The sequence below is a fragment of the Biomphalaria glabrata genome, chromosome 1 (genome assembly GCF_947242115.1).
Source record: "Biomphalaria glabrata chromosome 1, xgBioGlab47.1, whole genome shotgun sequence".
NCBI classification, from domain to species: Eukaryota; Metazoa; Mollusca; class Gastropoda; family Planorbidae; genus Biomphalaria; species Biomphalaria glabrata.
In genome coordinates, this window is record NC_074711.1 from 73668425 (window position 1) to 73689985 (window position 21561).

The 21561-nt window shown below is 38.9% G+C and overlaps 2 protein-coding genes across 4 annotated transcripts in view; both read left to right on the forward strand.

The window, feature by feature from the left end:
- Positions 1-21561, forward strand: part of LOC106074803 (lachesin-like) — a 100193-nt gene that overhangs the window by 23890 nt on the left and 54742 nt on the right. The window contains exons 1-2 of one of the 3 annotated variants that reach the window (XM_056013520.1): positions 913-1452; positions 18580-18900. In XM_056013520.1, coding sequence (XP_055869495.1) covers positions 18798-18900 — 103 coding nt within the window. In that variant the 5' untranslated portion in view covers positions 913-1452; positions 18580-18797. Of the gene's footprint in view, positions 1-912; positions 1453-17520; positions 17542-18579; positions 18901-21561 lie in introns of those variants that run through there. The other 2 variants (XM_056013531.1, XM_056013527.1) reach the window with 2 other exon arrangements.
- Positions 6460-6879, forward strand: LOC129926230 (30S ribosomal protein S6-like). Its single transcript, XM_056028821.1, has one exon. It carries the CDS (start codon positions 6460-6462, stop codon positions 6877-6879), a length of 420 nt encoding a protein of 139 aa, XP_055884796.1.

The following is a 21561-nucleotide window of genomic DNA, read 5'->3' on the forward strand; positions in this document are numbered from 1 at the left end:
ATTAGGACTACTTTTTTTTTTTGGGGGGGGGGGGGGGAGGGGACGTAAGAATGATATAAGTATTTACGGGCCAAAAGCGAGTGTGTGTTTCTGGAAGGGGAAGTTAAACGGGTCGTTCCAAATCAAGTCAAAAGTCTATGTCAGAGAAATCAAGATACGCAAGGTGAAAAAATGGTCAGAGAGGTAGAGACAGAGTGGAAGATAGAAGGAAAGAGAAAGACCGCGGACTGTATCTTTTCATCGTAACATATACAAGAATTCACGGGCTCAAATGTAAGTTAGAGGGTTGTTAAAATGTGGCTTGTTAACTGGAGATCATAAAGAAAAAGAGAGCATGTTCCGGACATAGTATACAAACATAAAGCCTGGGAACAAAGCAACGGGCGTAGCCGGTGTATAATGCTAGTAATGATAATAAGACCATTAAAAGAGACGGTTTCAGAGACCACTCTGTCAAATAAATCAAATGGAAGACTTTAAATAAAAAATGTTTGTCCAGATTATGTTAAACTATTGAAGTGTTTTATTTAGGCTAAAATGGGGAGATAACTAAAGACAAGGGAGTGAAGCGCCACCAAATGTTCTCAAAGGAAAACATATTCATTAGTGTTATGCTTCACGCTGGAGGCCACTGCTTAAGATCTTCTCATCCATGTACTCCCTTTATATTCACGTCTGCTCCTGTTATGCTCCTTGCATTCGGCGCGCGTCTTCTTCCAGGGCATTAATAGCAGCGCGGTCCGTTAGCAACAGCGGAGAAACTGTCCCCACTCACCCCTTTCTCACTCGATTCCTGGTTCCTCCTCCTCCCCCACCCCACCCCGACCGCCCCCTTACTTTCCCGTTAGGTACAGGTTTAGCTCAGAAATAATTTAATCAAGCTTATTAGCCTGGCTCATAGCCTCAGGGAAGAGGTACTCGTCTCTCGACTCAAACTAACTCGGAAAAATTAACTTGGATTCATGGCAGAAGAGAGAAAATAAACCTATAAAAAAAAAAAAACGAGCAGTCTAGAAAAAAAAAAACTTAGGAAAAACACAAACTTACTGGTAGATGAAATAAGACGTATTAGGGGGAATCACCCAAAACGATTCTAGGCAGACGGCGGTTAGTGGGGAGACACGTGCTTACGGCTTAGGCACAGAAGTGTTCTGGGGCTTTTTTTTTTTTATGTCTAAGGGAGATCAGCGAATTGGCGGGCTGTTGTGAAATCGTCAAGCGTGAGGAAGGACAACTCATCTACGTACTTGTAACTTTTCATTCGCCTTACTCAATCAGTAGAGGAGTTTCTTTTTCTTCGTAACCAGGAAATACAAAGTTCAATGTTGTGATTAAGTTGTGATTTAAATAATGTGTCTTTGAGAATAATCATTCATTTTTCTTAAAGTGTCATTCATAGCTTGGATTAATCTGTTGATTTGGGCTGCAATTGAATAACACTTTCAATAAAAGGTATGCCTCTGCATAAAGTAGAATTATATACACAAGCTTTATTGATTTCACAGACTGTGCAAGTAACGGTCCATCCATTATCTAATTATCATTCTCCCGCCCTTTCTTGTATTCTTCGCAAAATTCAACAAGTATTATGTATTATCTGACTAACCATCTACGTATGAATTCGATTGACCCCTTCCCCACTTAAATTTGTTAAATTTGTTTGCACGTGACTAGGAGTTCACATTTAATAAAAAGTGAAGTTGATTTTATGCACAAACCTAAATGATAGGCCTACATCATCACGGCATTTTTGAACTCTGGAGGCGTCATATATGGTGACAGGCATTTTGTTTTAAAACATAAAACAAGAAAGATTTTTAAAAAATATTAATTACACAAAGATTATAATAAGTGTTTGGAGAAAGAAGGGGGTATCTGGATAGATAAAGGTTACAGTGATAGCTTTTTAAATGTATTTTATAAAAAAAAAGTTTAAAGGTGTAGGACTTACATTTGAACGCGAGGGCTGAAGCCTTCTCAAGCCAACACACTAACCACTCTGCCGGTGAAGTGATTATGAAAATAAGTTTTATAGTTATCTATTGTAAGGCTCAAACTTTTAAAAGGTAAAGTAGAAAGGGGACTAATTAAACTTACACCGCTACATCAGTCAAGTACAATTTCTTTCTCTTGTTCAGTACCAAATAAAAAAAAAAAATTACCAATAATTAATTAACTAATTTTTTTAAAAATCGATTCTCGTTTTGTCTGGTACAAGAAATAATTGTGCAAATTTTCAGCTTGACCCAAGAATGGGTATGGGAGAAATAACGTTTTCAAAATTTGTATCAGACTAACACTGAAATACTCTGTATCTACTTATCTGCTTCGTAAAATAAGAAGCTTATACTTATAATATACAATATCTACTGGCTCGAAAACATTTCAGTTCATGCTACACTATAAATGGATCACAGCTGTGGTCGATTTTCATAAATGGTGTGTTTGGTGTATCCGGTATACAAAATACGGAACAATGAATGAGCTGAACTTTTTATTTTGTAATAAGTTAATAACCTTTGTGCACTGCAGAGTTTCACTTTTAAATCTCTAGTTGGACAACAGTCAGCTGCTACTTTTCATTTACTTACGTTTTTCTTTAAGCTCCATTATGTCTCCATTCCCCAAATTTCTCTCTCTCTCTCTCTCTCTCTCTCTCTCTCTATCTCTCTCTCTCTCTCTCTCTCTATCTCTCTCACTATATTTTATTGCTTCAGTAATATAGTAATAATATTTTGTTTGGTAAATGTGCAAATCGCAAGACAAATTTCCTTAAGGATGATAAAGATTTTGATTGCTATTGCTAGAACTATTTAAAACAAAAAGTAAAGACATTTAATTGTATAAGTTTGAATCAAATAAGTTCATAAACATGCTTTACATTACTTCAAGTCGAAGTGGTCAAAGGAATATGGGTCAAAAATGGGTCAACTCACATCTAAAGATTAAAATAATCTCATTCAGTCCACCACCTTGTCAGCTATATGTACTGGTATTTGTATTTAACGGACTTTTAAATCTGAGTACGTCCATATTTGCATTGAAAGAACCGTCAATTGTTACAATACATTGGACAACAGTCACATTTCTAAACTTGATGGTCACACTTTCTTTGTGCATGTTGCGTATTATACAAACACATATAAAACGCTAGGTGTCAAAAACAATACCATGTACTTACAATCAAAAGAAATGCAGGCAATGATCTTGTCTGACTGAAACAAAAAATTCAGCACACAAGAAACACACACACAAAATCTGCAAATTGTTTGAAGGCCTCTGGTGGTGACCCCTGGTGGTGACCTTTCCACAAAATTGAATTGATATTTCCATCTTGTTCTTCAGTCTGTTCAGAATGACGCCATTGTTACCTTATCGATTGAGCCAATGGAAAACATTTCCACCTTGGGCCTGGTCCGTAACGTTTGGTTTGTTAGACTTTATTTGTGTACTCGCGTATTATTTAATGGAGAGAGAAATAAAATGTGTCTGAGAAAAGTTATTAATTAAAACCATCAAAGAAAAAATGACTTATGACTTAGATTCAACAGATCTAATGGTAGACTGACGGAACATTAGATGAAGATCTAATGAACAGTGTGTGTGTGTGTGTGAGAGAGAGAGAGAGAGCATCAGGACACTTGATAAAGATCTGATAGACAGTGACAAAGAGCATCAGGACACTAGATACAGATGTAAAGGAGAGTGTCGGAACTGTGTGTTTGCGCTTCCATGAATGTATGAGTTGGCGTGTGTGAATGTATGTGTCTCTAGGACACTTGACAACATTTACAAAAGATACAGTGTTTGTTTGATTGTCAGTGTGCAAATGTTGTGTGTGTATATATATATATATATATATATATATATATATATATATATATATATATATATATATATATATATATATATATATATATATATATGACTTCTTCTCTCTCGGAAGACACGGATGCGCCCAGATGAGTCACTGGTTTTGGTTTTGTCTTGAGACGGGGCAGAAACTGGAGTGACCGATCACGCCAATTCTGTAGCGACAAAGTTTGCCACTGTTTTTTGCATCTGTTTAAGGGCTAGCTGACATTGCAGCTTTCTTGTTCTTTCTCTTCACTAATGCAGCTTCGTTTGTTTTGCTCTCAGCGAAGTTCGTACCAGCACGCACATTCTGTCTCCGTGCTGTCCTGTCTTGGGCTTTCTCCTCCCACATACTTTGGTTGATGCCTGTGGTTCTCATGTCTTGCTTGCAGACATCTCTGTAGGTTAGTTCTGGGCGGCCCTTGGGTCTAACTCCCTCTGCGGGCAAAGCGTTTAGGATGTCTTTATGGATTCTTCCATCTGACATGTGGGTGACATGACCGAGCCAGCGTAGTCTTCTCTGTATCAGAAGAGCTTAGATGCTGTGCATATAGGTAAGTTTCAAAACGTCCTGGTGGGAGACATGATCCCTCCACGAGATGCACATTATTGACAAATATTATTTCATACACTAATATGACTAAGATTATTGTTTTACCAATTACATTGTCTAATTATATGAAATGTTTGTTTTATATTTAAGAATGTGTTTTTTCCATATTGAAATGAAGGGTTCTCGAAATATCGCAGCGAAAGCAAATTGTTTTGTTCAACAAACATTTCATTTCAAGTTCAAGCGTCAGTTAATTAGGTAAAGAACAAGTCAGGCCATAAACACTCATTCTCAATGTGACTTTCGAACATGGAACATGTTGCTTAAATTAGCCCAGAACAAACATATTACAAACATATTACAGTTATAGTTTCTATTTTTTAAAAAAATGACAAAATTTATACAAATGTAAAGATTTGTGAAACCATTGCGTGTTTGGAACCTTAAGCAACACTTTAAACAAAAATAAACCCTTACTTTTAGGACAGTCTTGGCCCTAACCCTAATGGATAGCTTTAACTTTATGTAAATATGTCTTTGTGATGGCCACATATCAGGAGTATACTACGTAAACAAGAATCTTTATAGCTTTATTGAACAGAGAGATTTAGAAAGTCCTTTATTCCAGCTCATTATTGGTCACCAGTCTACAAGAGCCCAAGTCAACAAGCTCTTGGAGCTTGGGGTGTATGTTACCAAGACGTAGACAGGAGTCCATAGGAGCCTAAGTCATCATGTTAGCTCTGGGGGCCTGTGTGTGTGTGTGTCTGCTGTTGTTGTTATGTTATGTGTACGTTCTTGGCATCTCTATTGTTAGTACTATGTAGGACCTAACCCTAACTCTAAATCAAAATATACTAATATCGTTTATATATAGGATGGCCCAAAAAGTAGGTTTATAGTTAAGTGTAGTGACCAGCTCTCTCCACAGAGATTGGAAGAATGAGCATCTGAGAGATTACATTGTTTATGTTTACAGTTATAACGAATTTCCTGCTGTTCTGTTGTCGAATTTTGAAATAAATAGTCTACCTATGTGATATCACACATATGTATATATTGGCTTCTGTGCCACACTGAAGATGATGAAAAGCTTTAACAATTTGAAGTTCTAGTTTAGATGAATTGGTTTTGTTTTTTTAATAAATCCATCCACCTCAATGTATTTCAGTGTATATTGTATTGGTACGGTACGGGTGTGACAAAGCGAAACCAGTCGTTACAATAGGTCTCAACACTTACTTTCTACGTCGAAACTTGTGGGCAATTTAGACCAAAAACTCGTTGCCACGTCAGAGGTCGTAACGTCAGAGTTGTGACGTGGCAACGAGCTATTGATATTGTATTAATGAAACATGTCTGAATATCAAACACTGGTCGTAGGACTTTGGAATGAGCATTAACCTTGTATAAAGTACTGTAACAATATTGTAGATATCAATAACTATCACTGTAAAAATAAATACGTATATTACTTTGCTTACGTCACACTACATGCCAGATTTTATGCCTCCCCCGTGGGATCGATACTGCGAAACACAAAAATGATATTATCAGTATCGATTCAATCTCCGCCGTCTGTCTTGCGAAGCGTTTGTCTGTTTGGGTGACAACATTTGATTCCACGTGCCACCGTCACGAGCCATACCTTGAGATAGACCAGCATGCACTGGGAGACGACCGATTGGTGAAGTGTGGAGGAAGGTGAGGCAACTGGGGACACAATCACGGTAAAACAATCTGGGCACACAATCACGATGAAACAATCTGGGGACACAATCACGGTGAAATAATCTGGGGGCACAATCACGGTGAAACAATCTAGGGACCCAATCACGGTGAAACAATCTGGGGGCACAATCACGGTGAAACAATCTGGGGGCACAATCACGGTAAAAAAATCTAGGCACACAATCACGGTGAAACAATCTGGGCACACAATCACGGTGAAACAATCTGGGGGCACAATCACGGTGAAAAAATCTGGGGCACAATCACGGTGAAAAAATCTGGGGCACAATCACGGTGAAACAATCTGGGGCACAATCACGATGAAACAATCTGGGCACACAATCACGGTGAAACAATCTGGGGGAACAATCACGGTGAAACAATCTGGGCACATAATCACGGTGAAACAATCTGGGCACACAATCACGGTGAAACAATCAGGGGGCACAATCACGGGGAAACAATCTGAGTGCACAATCACGTTGAAACACTCTGGGGGCACAATCACGGTGAAACAATCTAGGGACCCAATCACGGTGAAACAATCTGGGGGCACAATCACGGTGAAACAATCTAGGCACACAATCACGGTGAAACAATCTAGGGACACAATCACGGTGAAACAATCTTGGGGCACAATCACAGTGAAACAATCTGGGCAAACAATCACGGTGAAACAATCTGGGGACACAATCACGGAGAAACAATCTAGGGACACAATTACGGTGAAAAAAATCTAGGCACACAATCATGGTGAAACAATCTGGGGGCACAATCACAGTGAAACAATCTGGGCAAACAATCACGGTGAAACAATCTGGGGATACAATCACGGAGAAACAATCTAGGGACACAATCACGGTGAAACAATCTGGGCACACAATCACGGTGAAACAATCTGGGCACACAATCACGGTGAAACAATCTAGGCACACAATCACGGTGAAACAATCTAGGCACACAATCACGGTGAAACAATCTAGGGACACAATCACGGAGAAACAATCTAGGGACACAATCACGGTGAAACAATCTTGGGGCACAATCACAGTGAAATAATCTGGGCAAACAATCACGGTGAAACAATCTAGGGACACAATAAAGGTGAAACGATCTGGGGGCACAATCACGGTGAAACAATCTGAAGACCCAATCACTTTGAAACAATCTGGGGGCACAATTACGGTGAAACAATCTGAAGACCCAATCACTTTGAAACAATCTGGGGGCACAATTACGATGAAACAATCTGGAGGCACAATCACTTTGAAACAATCTGGGGGCACAATTACGATGAAACAATCTGGAGGCACAATCACGGTGAAACAATCTGGGGGCACAATCACGGTGAAACAATCTGGGGGCACAATTACGATGAAACAATCTGAAGACCCAATCACTTTGAAACAATCTGGGGGCACAATTACGATGAAACAATCTGAAGACCCAATCACTTTGAAACAATCTGGGGGCACAATTACGGTGAAACAATCTGAAGACCCAATCACTTTGAAACAATCTGGGGGTACAATTACGGTGAAACAATCTGAAGACCCAATCACGGTGAAACAATCTGGGGGCACAATTACGGTGAAACAATCTGAAGACCCAATCACGGTGAAACAATCTGGGGGCACAATCACAGTGAAACCATCTAGGGACACAGTCACGGTGAAACAATCTGGGGGCACAATCACAGTGAAACAATCTGGGGGCACAATTACGGTGAAACAATCTGGGGGGCACAATCACGGTGAAACAATCTGGGGACACAATCACAGTGAAACAATCTGGGGGCACAATTACGGTGAAACAATCTGGGCACACAATCACGGTGAAACAATCTAGGCACACAATCACGGTGAAACAATCTGGGGGCACAATTACGGTGAAACAATCTGAAGACCCAATCACTTTGAAACAATCTGGGGGCACAATTAGGTGTAACAATCTGGGGGCACAATTAGGTGTAACAATCTGGGGGCACAATTAGGTGTAACAATCTGGGGGCACAATCACGGTGAAACAATCTGGGGGCACAATCACGGTGAAACAATCTAGGGACACAATAAAGGTGAAACGATCTGGGGGCACAATCACGGTGAAACAATCTGAAGACCCAATCACTTTGAAACAATCTGGGGGCACAATTACGGTGAAACAATCTGAAGACCCAATCACTTTGAAACAATCTGGGGGCACAATTACGGTGAAACAATCTGAAGACCCAATCACTTTGAAACAATCTGGGGGCACAATTACGGTGAAACAATCTAGGCACACAATCACGGTGAAACAATCTGAAGACCCAATCACGGTGAAACAATCTGGGGGCACAATTACGGTGAAACAATCTGAAGACCCAATCACTTTGAAACAATCTGGGGGCACAATTACGGTGTAACAATCTAGGGACACAATCACGGTGAAACAATCTGGGGGCACAATTATGGTGAAATAATCTGAAGACCCAATCACTTTGAATCAATCTGGGGGCACAATTACGGTGTAACAATCTGGGGGCACAATTACGGTGTAACAATCTGGGGGCACAATTACTGTGTAACAATCTGGGGGCACAATTACGGTGTAACAATCTAGGGACACAATCACGGTGAAACAATCTGAAGACCCAATCACTTTGAAACAATCTGGGGGCACAATTACGGTGTAACAATGGCATACAAGGGTTACAATCGTAGTGAAAAATATTACTTCGCTCTTACTAATTAACGAATGATAGATAACTTTAAAAAAAAAACTACACCCCCACCCCAAAGAATAAAATCTTGGTTACACCCATGTATGAATCTACTCAGAATATATAAAATTATAATTTGGTGATGTAGATCTAGACTTGGATAATTTCAAACACAGTATTCTAGTCCACAATACTGGATCTAGTTAAAGATATACTATGCCTACTGATATTGTGTATTAATTTTTGTATAAAGTAGGCTGTAAACATATGCATAAATTGCCACAAATCAATTCGACCAGTCCAGCTTATGATTTCTACAGCAGACGGTGCGCAAAATGTTCCTGGACGTCTATTTATGATTCAAGTCTTAATTGAAGTCATGTGGAAACGTCCACGTGACTTGTGTTTAAAATCAAAGAACGGAAGCCAAATTTGATTTTGAGATAATTTTATTTTTCGCTGTGTGGCCAATTAGCAAGTAATTTTTTTCTCAAAGATATACATTAATTTTAAAATTTCTAAGAAAATTGTTAGAGCCGTAGTCGAGATCCGTTTCCTTGTTTTAAGTCCAACCCATGAAAAGTTTGTAAGCTAATAAAACGAATTGTTAATATGAATTTGATGCAGTCAATAACTGAGGACAACCCACTGTGCTTTGTAGTACAGTTGCAAGTTATTTCCCCTACTGCTTGAGGCGATACTTCTGATAACCTGGCATTATAAACTCCAATTCCTTCATGGTAGAGTTTGCGTCCATGTATACAGGTTCATGGCGTTACAAAAGTATTGATTTCTGTGTTGCGTAATTGTTCACTTCTTACAGTTAGTTTCTTCATAGACCTGCACAACTTACTAACAACTCAAAACTTTGACTTGCATCTATTTGAAATAAGGGTGGTATTGTCTCCACAGTGTTACACAGTTACACAATGTAATTCCTGTGGAGTTCCTAGGCAAATAATGAGTATATATATAAATATATATCTAATATTATCCCCTAATTGAAAAGCCTTAGATGTAATGTTTATAACTAAGAAACTGTATAAGAAATTTTATATACATATTTTACACTTTCTATTTTTATTATTTCATATCGAAAACAAAATAGAAAATTTACGGCATAAGCTTTCAAAAATAAAACAGTAATTTATTTAGGTATAGGTAACAATCGAATTGATCGTTGTAACAATCGTCTAGGTCCTCCAATCTTTCCTTGGCCCCTAAGCTATAGTTTGTGTTGCCTTTAAGAACCTCTTAACACACTCTCTAGGACTCACCCTCACATCTCCAATCCTCATCCCGACAAATTATCTCCACATCTCATCCTTCAAATTATTCCCACACCTTATGCCACAAGCCATCCCACACACAATCCTTATTCCCCATACTCACACGTCATACTCACATACCAACACTACACCTCATCACCACAAGAAATCCCACACACCATCCTCACACCCAAGCCATCCCACAATTCTCATTCCTCATCCCCACAGTCATCCCCACACGACATCCCTACACGTCATCACCAAATGCCATACCCTCACACCATCCCCCACGCCACCCCAAACGTCATCCCCACACACCATCCCCACACGTCATCCCCACACATTATCCCCCACGTCATCCCCACACTTCATCCGCACACGACATCCCCATATGTCATCCCTATTCGCCATCCCCACACGGCATCCCCACACGTAATACCACACGTAATCCTCACACGTAATCCTCACACGCCATCCCCACGCGTAATCCCCACACGCCATCCCCACACGCCATCCCCACACGCCATCCCCACACCTAATCCCCACACTCCATCCCCACACGCCATCCCCACACGTAATCCCTGCACGTCATCCTCACACGTAATCCCCACACGCCATCCCCACGTCATCCTCACACGCCATCCCCCACATCATCCCAACACGGCATCCCCACACGCCATCCCCACACGCCATCCCCCACATCATCCCCACACGTAATCCACACACGCCATCCCCACACGTAATCCCCACACGCCATCCCCACACGCCATCCCCACACGTAATCCCCACACGTAATCCCCGCACGCCATCCCCACGTCATCCCCACACGCCATCCCCACGTCATCCTCACACGCCATCCCCCACATCATCCCAACACGGCATCCCCACACGCCATCCCCACGTCATCTTCACACGCCATCCCCCACATCATCCCAACACGGCATCCCCACACGCCATCCCCCAAATCATCCCCACATATATATATATATATATTAAGTGGAAAACTTCTTGATAATGATTAATTGTAGAGTTTGCGGATGCATATGAATTGGATCAAAGTAAGTTACGTGTTGAACACTTTAGTACTACAATATCAAATAACAGCTTTAAAAACTTTGCATACAAAGTTACATTTATTCCATCAACTCCTCCTCACAGATACCAACATCTACATACAAACATACAATTACAGATCTGTTTGTTTCAAATGTCCAAGTAAACAATAAGGATTGATTAATAAAGTGATTTTTTGGTTTTTTTTTTAAAGCAAGCAACGGGATTCCCTTAGTTTCTTGGATCCGTGAGATAGAAGGCATTAATGATCTGAACTAGAGATTTCTGTTGCATGCAACGGGCTTTATTCTATCAGAGGGAGGGGGGGAATGAGAGAATTCAGCTTATAGACAATGATGAGATAATTCTTGGATCAATAAAAGCCCGAATCATAAATATAGGCTTTGCATCTTGTTCTGCATCCATTAAAGAGGAATGATTGATTTAAAAAAAAAATCTTTAAATCTAAGCATCGAATCCAACCAATCCTTGGAGACAGCTTGTTTTGTCTTTCGGAGGCTCTCTCACCATTTGCTGGACAATGGCTAGAAGATGGAAGTCCGGTCGCTGATAACTTTTGGGGGGAAATAAGGATGCCCGTTGTATCTGTACAGCGAACATCCTCGACAGGTGACAATTAATCCAATTTGATAACATTCGATATTTACTGAAGTTGAAGAAACGAATTAATCTATTGGAGATTTTCACGATACAACCAACAATGTCTAGGACGCCCCTAAGGTAACAATTACTTTGTAAAAATGAGCTGAAAATTCGAAGTATAATAATTTAATGCAAAAGCCTATATTTTTTAATGTATAATTACACCGGGTTATTGCCCATTTGTTTTAAAAATAATTTCCGCTGTCATAAAGTGAAAGTCTAATGCTTCAGTCCTAGTGAAATTATTTTGTGCTACAAACGGAACCGATTATAAAATGTGATTCTAAAGGGCTAAAAAGTGCACTAAAATTCTGATATACCTTTTGAGAAACATAGCAACATTCAGTGGCGTATCATCCATGGCGCGAAGGGGTTCAATGAACCCGGGCCCATGATCAATAGGGACCCATGAGAGCACTAAAAAGTAGAAAACAAAATGTATTGATTGTAATAATTTAAATGTTTTAAATTCTTATGTATTTTTAGTAAACCATTTATTCATCATGTTATTAAATTATATATCTGTTTATTATCAGAGTTTGTCTATTGCAAATTAGTTACCTCCAAGACTTGTTATACGGTAAGCGTTTAGTGTCATGATGCATTTAGACCGCTCCTTGTCAAAAGTTGTCACTTAATGGACCTCATTCACCAATCGTAAACAAACAACATTTAGTCACGTGATCTTATTGATAAAACAATGAAAAAAAACTGTCACGTGACAACCATCATGAATTAAACATGAGATCGTAAATTATATAGAAGAGATAGAGCACCACGTGGCTAAATGTTGTTTGTTTACGATTGGTGAATGAGGTCCATTGAGCGTCATTACACCATCATAATTTTCAGCAGGTAATAGCCCTAACCCATATAGAAATGACACTTTTAAAATGCACTGATGCATTCGAGACCACCAGATATGCTTTTGTCATAATCTTGGGGAAGGGGAGGAGGCCCACTATCATATTCTTGAACCGGGGCCCATGAGTACCTTGCTACGCCACTGGCAACATTTTCTTTATTTCGAACACCGGATACACCAAAACACTAGGTAGTTACAGTCTTTTGCTATGGCTGAAATTCGCCAAAAAAATTTGTTTTTTCATAGCAATTCTCAATCGAAAGAAATCTATCTAAAAATAAAACAACATTAAGTAAAAAAATAATATTTTTTTTACTTTTTTTTAAAATATGTAATTTGGCGTGTAAATAATGGTTAAGATATTCAAGGAGAGATGTTTCCGCTAGACAAGGGCTCCTCAGTATTACAGGCTTAATAGGACATCCAAAATACAAATAAAAATGCTATAAGACAGGGAAAAAATGGAATTTGCATATATGCATTTTAATTTTTCTTTATCTGCTTAAACAAAAAACACACACAATCAATAGACATACATTCTTTTAATCTTCTTGTGCAATTATCTAAGTAATTTTTGTTATGCTATAGCGCCCTATACAACCGTTGTGGATGAGCCAACAACCACATATTGTAATGTTTTTAAAATTATTTTTTTACAAAGCTTATATAAACTTACCCTGTCTGTCTGTCTGGTAAAACGTGTTTACACTTTATTTCTTCCACACCCATTCTCTTGTTCCTTATACAACTAGAATCAATATTTTTAAAAAGTAACCAATTAATTAATTAATTATTTTGTTTGGTATCGAACAAAGGAAAGAAGTTGTACTTGACTGATGTTTTGGTATAAATTGAATTAGTCTCCTTTATACCTTTTGTAGAGAATTAGGTCGTCGTTAAAAAGTTTGAAGATAACTATAATACGTTCTATTTTCATAAGCACTTCGTTGGTATAGTGGTTTTTATGTTAATATGGGTAGGATTGAGTTCGAGTTCGAAATTAAGTCGTACGCTTTTTCTTTTAATATTCATTTTTTATTTATTATCTTTCGTAGTAAGTAAAACCAAGGTCTAGGTCATTATCCCACTAACCCTAGTTAATGCCCTTGTATGAGGTTATAGTTTGCTAAGAAGGCAACTTAACCCGGATACTTTCAGGCCTCCATTGTATACAAACCAATCCCTCAGACCTTTCTCGCGATGCTGTAATCAGTTAAGTGTGTTTTTGTCGTAGGCGGTGCTGAGTAGCGAGCCCAGACTCGTTGCTTAATTCAATTGTTTGTTCTCTCAGGAAATTGGCCAAGAGGAGAGGGAGTGACCGGTCGGCATTAAGATTTATCGTTAGAATAGCGTTAAGATATCTTGCTCATACATCATCTATTAGTGTCATAAGATTGTTCCAGAAAATGTCACTTTCGATGGACAGTTCTGGATTGCTTGATTCTTAGTCAACATTTTTAGTGAGACTTTCTTACTTAACGAGTACAATGTTTAGTTGCTTAAGCTTTTAGAACAAATTATATGCAGTACATTTTAAAAAAAATAAACGGCGAAAATAGTTTGCGTGATCTCATTTTTCAGATTTAATAAATTATTGATAACCAAGAGATTTTGGTGGCTGAATGGTTAAGCACTTGGCTCCCGAAACTGGGGTCCTGGGTTCGAATCTCGGTGAAAACGTACTTCCATTTTGAATTTCGGGATTTTTAAGGCGCCCCTGAGTCCACTTAACTCTATTGAGTACCTGACTTTAGTTGGGGAAAGTAAAGGCTATTGGCCGTTGTGCTGGCCACATGACACCTTTGTTAACCGTTGGCCAAAGAAACAGGTGGCATTAACATCCTCTGCCCTATAGATCGCAAGGTCTGAAAGGGGAAATTTAAGAGATCTTAAAAGATTAAGATTGAAATCTAGTACTAGACACAAGCTCGATACCGACAAGAGCTGTCTGGGGATTTTTTGGTGATTTTTTTGTTTACTTTGTTACTATTTGTCATTGTTACAGTTATTAAAAAAAAAGTGGCGCTGAAATTAGATTGCCCAAATCGCCTGTCACCATTTGGTAGCCATTGGTTCTTCAAATTTTTCTTTTGCAGCTAAGCAGACTTCAGTAATCCGAGTCTATTGCCTCCATGTTCGCCCCCCCCCCCCCCGTCCCAGAATGTGTTTATGTGTTAAACTTACTTACTTACTTAATCCTGTGCACTCTCAGGGGAACATAGTTCCGCAACCACACCTCTCCACCGAACTCGGTTCTGAGCAGCTTTCTTCATTTGCTCCCATGTCATTCCAGTACCCTCAGCTTCACTGATGACTGACCTCTTCCAGGTTTGCTTGGGTCTGCCCACTTTCCTCTTTTCTTGTGGGTTCCAGTCAAGTGCCTGCCTTGCAACGTTGGTAGCTGGTTTTCGCAGGGTGTGTCCTATCCAGCTCCATTTTCGTTTTTTTGATGTCTTGGGCTATGGGCTTTTGCCTAGTTCTCTCCCACAAATTGACAGTAGTTATCTTTTCTGGCCACCTAATTCCTAATATCCGGCGTAGGCATCTGTTAACAAAGGTCTGGAGCTTTTCCATATTTGTTTTAGTGACTCTCCAAGTTTATGTGTTACAATGTTGGTCGAAATTGGGCGACGTAACAATGTCTTTGTTTGTATCTCTTTTGCTTAACTTGTTAAGTGGTTCGCTTGAGAATAGTTCTAGACACTAAATTTTAAGATAGCACTAACCTTGTTTGGGGAAGGGGTGATTGAGTGGAAAGGATTTTGACGGGATTGTATGTCCAGCCTAAAGTTTAAAAGTTCACTACCGCCGTCTCCAAATGTCATTGGAAGATGCCATCGATGTACGTTCTTCAACGTTTGACATTGAATTGTTCCACCAGCAGAATCTGAGGCCCATGGGAGATAACTTACAACATCTCAATGTAAAAAAGAAAAAAGTTTATATCATGTAATTTTGTATCTATTTTAGCAAAAGAAGAGATGTGTAATGTTTGACATTTCTTATGCTCGACACAATTTTTTAAACCAAACAGAAACTTGGAAAAAAATTTAATCTTGTGATATAATGTGTGTCATGATATAATCTGTGTCTTGTGTCGTGAGTGTCGTGATGATATGAGTGTCGTGATGTAAAGAGTGTCTCATTGTAATGTGTTTCATGATGTACTATGTGTCGTATGAAATGTGTATCATACTAAAAAGTGTAACTTGATGTAGTGTGTCTTGATGTAATGTGTCGTGATGTAATATGTGTCGTTATGTAATATCTGTTGGGAAAATGTGTTTCGTAATATAACTTGTGTGGTGATGTAACATAATAATAAGGCTTGTCTTCGAGTCCGAAGATTAATGAGGAATGCAGTATTTCCGGTGGTTACGCAGCCCCAGCTGTGATCTACATATTTTGCCACATCCAGGGCAAGCATAACCATTGTCAGCCGGTGGCCGATTTAGATTTTCTTTTCGCCGTCTGCGTCTGTACTCGGCAGCGGATTTTCTTTTGGTCTCAAATGTGTATGCCTCGGTCTTTGTAAGTGACCCCCAGCTGTCTCTCTGAAGCCGCATGCAACCAGGTGCTCTATTCTATTTCAGTTAGGGCAATTTGGCGCCTAAGCTGGTCTTTAAAGCGTTTCCGTGGGGCACCAGTGTTACGACGACCACCATTTAGCTCACAAAAAAAAAAGACTGCTTTTGGCATACGTTCGTCCCCCATACAGGATACGTGCCCTGCCCAGCCTAACTGTCGGACCATAAGAATTCCCTCCATATTGTCCATACCGGCGTTCGCAAGGACATCGCTGTTTGTAGTGCGTCTTGCCACCCACCGTATGTCCATGATGGAGTGCAAGCATCTTTGGTGAAAGCGTTCAAGTAGTCTTAGTTGCTTTCTGTATAATACCCAAGTCTCAGATCCATGTATAATGTAATATAATGTTTGTTATATCTGTCGTACTCACGTCTCACAATGCATAGACATTTTTAGGACATGGAATCAGACAATGGTCCATCATTTTTAAAACCTTCACCTGCACCATATCTTAATTTAAAAAAATACATGGATGTTGACATTTTTAGAAACCAGTCGACCACAAGTCGAGCATCATCGACATACCAGATAGATTCCAGGGAGTCAACGATTTTCATCAATAGGGAGACTACTCATTAAATATGAGTGAGAGAGAGAGAGAGAAAAGAGAGAGAGTTAAGAACTACTACTCAAGCAAGCATGACTAATGGTAAGTCGCATTCAGTGATTCATGTCCCTGGACCTGCCAGTGAAATCAATACAGCTACTTTGGCCAGTCTCGTTTCTAGCACATTTAGCTTCTTTTATGATTAACAATGTCCTTTTCAAGTTGGCAAGTACCCCCACCTTTTTATAATATTTAGTTAAGGAGTCGGATGAAGAAAATGAACCTGATCGCTTGACCAGTAATTAAATGATGACCTAATTATGTAGTTGTGGTATTTTTGTCAATACACTTTGACTTTTGTTCTTCTAAAAGGGTTGTGTTGACCCGTCTTTCCTAGGACTTCTTTTTTTTTTAAACTTGGAGTCTCATTGAGTGAAAATTTAAGGATTTATTTCTTCAATATTTTCCCATAGTTTCTTTTTGTCTTCTTCCTTCTATTTCTACAACACATGAACAGTTTTATTTTACAAGATTTAATAAGCAGTTCATGTTTTTAATTATCTGTGATCAGCAGACGTCAATTTATTTGTTCTGTTCCAAATCGTTCGCGCTAGTCGTTTTCAAGTCAGCGACAAGCTCTTCGGCCTTATGTCATTCTCAAATCTCTAGGTGAAAGGGAGAGCAGTCTGGGTTCATGGAGTAACATCTAAAAATGTAGTAAGTAATAACGTGCGACTTTTTACTAGACCTCACTAAATCTGTAGGAGTTATCTTTTTAAAACTAGAATGATCTAGAAAAGAACCTGTGTTCATTCAAGCTAACATTTGTGTTACTTGAAGAGTCACTTTTAATCACAGTGTGTCGAAACAAGCAGAAGGGGCGGTGTAGGGGGAGACTATGTGTGGACAACAGGAGGTTGGAACTCATTTCTTTTGTCTCCAGGTTCAGGATTTAAGCAGAGCATAGAAGTGTGTGAAAACAACAAACTAAACATACACACACCAAAACAAGACTGATAACAAGTTTGACCATTGAAATCTTCGTTCAATAAGGCTAGATCACTTTTTAAACGATAAGTCACACTCTCCCCTATCCTTATCACTGGCCTATGTGAGAAATAATAAACGAATATATACAGTGTTATTGTTGTTTTTTTTTGTGTAAAAAAAAATAGGTGCCTGTACTCTGTGATTAGGTGCCGGTACTCAGCAGGTGATTGCCTAACTTTTAACTACTAAAAATTAGTAATATAAGTTAAAATACAAGAAAAGTGATATGTTTTTTCAAAAAGGTGCCGTACCAGTGCGTACCGTCACAAAAAAAAAGCCCTGGATATATAAATTGAATATAAAAAAAATAAATTTACTTTGAATCAAGAGTTTACCGCCAGTATGGAAAAAAGGGGAGGGGGGGAGTATCTCTTCTACACACTCCCCCCACCCCACCCCCGCGTGCTTTCAGTACTTCTGTTCTATTATGGATGTAAAAATTGCCTCATTGTTTTGTTTTGTTTTGTTGTTGTTTTTTTTACTTTCCTGTTCTAATTATATTTGTAGACAATCGCCCCCCCCCCTAAAAAAAAACCGAACTACCATTTATTTATTTCAGTGTTGGATTTTCTAATGTCTCCCCACCCCTCCGCAGTACACGCATACCTATATAGTCTGTAACAACAGCTTCATTATTGTACACTAAATGAAAGGCTTGTTGCTACTATCGTCTGTTTAACACCATATTGTGTTATTACTCCACAGACCCGCGATTGACTATGTCCACTCGCCTGACCTCTGGACGTAATCTCTTCAGTAAACCCCGGAGTTAACTTGTTCTACAGTCTGTTTGGTGAAGATAGGCGAGACTCAGACACAAGAGCTCAGGTCGTTTATACGGACGAGTAGTGTTGATATACTAGTGTGTGGACGTAGGCTACTCGGTACTTCTAACACTATCAAGCTCACACTGCTACACAGATATGGACTATCTGAAAATGCCCGGCCTTCTAAGGATTATATTCGTTTTTTGTAACAAAAATTGTATCACCGTATTATTGTGCTGTCTTTTACTTCAACACCAAGGTAAGACAAACCATTTCATTGATTGTTTTTTTTCTTTGACAATGTATACTTAGCTGAGCCAACACCATCCCAGATTTATGGTATAGGTATTTTTAAAACATAGTTCAAGAAAAAAGTCTTGAATTTTGTCTCAGACGTAAATTTACCCCCCCCCCCCAATAAAAAAAAAGTTTTTAGTTTGTTTTAATGTTGCATTATTTTCTATTTTAAAAATCTCTTTAATTTGTTAATAATGTCACTTAAAGGATCTCAACAAATAACCATGAGACTGTGATACTAAATTTCGTTTGTTGAAGAAATATGCAAACAATTTGACGTACAACACAGAAATAGATGACGTCTTGTAGAGAAGTTTGTCAAAGAATCCATTGTCCAGAAGGGGACGGAGGGGCGCCTTGCTAACTAAACCACTACCATCACTACCATGCACTGAGATATATGGTAGCTTAGAATTGGGCCAGACAGTGTTCCAAATAAGCCAATTTAAAAAAAAAATAGACTGGGGGAAATTAATTTTGTGTATGTGTCCCACGTTTAGTTGGTGCTCGTTTCTCAACCAAGTCCATGAATGAACACAAACAAATGGATCCCGGAATCAAGTTTGTAGACGTAGTGCTAAGTGAGAGATGCAGAAAGAATAAATCCTAGTATCTTAACATGGGATACTTTGTATCTTAACATGGGATACTTTTTTTTCCCTCGTGACAACAAACATTAAAGTTCACATAAACACCACACACCTATCTACACACACCCACACCGCACACATCCACATAAAGCTACACACATAGACACCACTTGAAAGCTCACAATGCCCCAACATGTATACTTCTTAGCCCACTTCACTACATCAGACCAGCATGTATACAGTTGCATAGTTAAGTGACATCGACCTATTTTAAACCAAGAAATACTTACTCATTAACGGCTAGTCCTGTTTTCCCATTTATTGCACACAAAGTATGTAATAACAAATTTACTTCTTGCTACTCTCCCCCCCCCCACCACCACAATCAGTTTAGTGCATTCCCAGACAAAAATAAGTTAAAAAGTATTTCTATATTATAAGACCAAGCTAATTCCTTCATATTGCGATTCTTGTCAATTAATCAAACAAAACAAATTAATTTAGTTCATTAAAAAGAGTAATGAATATTTATTCCAGATGCTGTTGATTATCTAGAAATGTAAAACAAATAAGAAAAGTTTGACAACAATGCCCGCCAGAAAATCTGCTAACCATTGTACATGTAAACTGATTAAGTTTGTCATTAGTTCTTCATCTCTATCATCACTGTCCCCTTGACTTTCGTCGTAGGGGGTGTTGTGACAGTTCACGTAACCAAATCCCGCCACCTTTCCCAGTCAGCAGCTGTTCTTAGCAAGATACCAGATAGAGGCCGGTCCGTCATTAGTTAGATCTGGGTTTATTCTAATGACGATTTAATTAGAAGCATTATCAAAACCTATGTTTATTCTAGAAATGTTGATGAGCTCAAGCCCACCACGTGTTTAAGAAGTGATGACTGAACACCCAAAGTCATCATTAACACAACACCAGGCGGATCTCATTGGGAAACGTCTAAACAAAAATCGTAGATCAATAATCAGCAGTTGCATGGGCGTAGCCAGGGGGGGGGGCGGAATTAACTGACATATTTTTTGCTTTGATTTTGTTTATTTTAGGTGAGATTTTAGTACTAAACCATCACTTGGCCCCGCACAGCCAAGGGGTTTTTAGTTCAAAACCCCTATACCAGTGGGTTGTAACCTCTCTTGGCTACGCTCTTGGAATTAGGTGACTATAGTGTGCTTTAGATTTTATATCGAAAAGAGAAGTTTTAGCGTCCAAATCATTTGTTGGGGGGTTTTAAACTAAAAAATTTCTGGAGTTTTTATTAACAAATTCAAAATCAAAATTTGGTGAGTGTAGTTTGATTGAGACTAATATTGAAGAGGATTTTTCAACCTCAAAACTCTCTGTGTAGGAAATTTAAACTCAAAACCATCTTCAAGGATTTTAAACTTTAGAAAAAGCCATCTGGAGGAGAGGGTTTTAAACTCAAAACCCCCCATGGCTTGGCTACGCTCAAAGAATGATAGTGTGTAATTTACTTTTTTTTATATTGAAGAGGTATTTTTAGCATCAAACCCCGCTGAGGAGGAGGGTTAAACTCAAAACCCTCTTTGGCTACGCTCATTGCATTTTGATTGTGTAATTTGCTTTTTTTTATAGAAGAGGTATTTTTTAGCTTCAAACCCCATTTGAGGGGGGTTTTAGTTTTAACTCAGAACCCCCTTTGGCTACACTCATAGAATTTTGAGTGTGCAATTTGCTCTCTTCCGAAAGAATGAAGCGTGAGAATGTAATGAAGATTTATTATACACACACACACACATACATATATATATTTGGCCGGGGGGGGGAAATAAAAATCCTGGCTACGCCCATGAGCAGTAGTGCCAGCTCGTCTTGTCAATATCTGGGGGTTGTCATACACTCTAAAGGGACTAAGGATTTGATTTCTGGGCGGCGCTAATCTTGTCTAATAAATTACTTCATACTAATGGAGTTGGGGGGAGGGGGGTGAGATTATTAAGTAAGGTCACTAACGAACCGAAATGCGATCTTCACTAAGCCTATGTAATACCTTTGTTTAT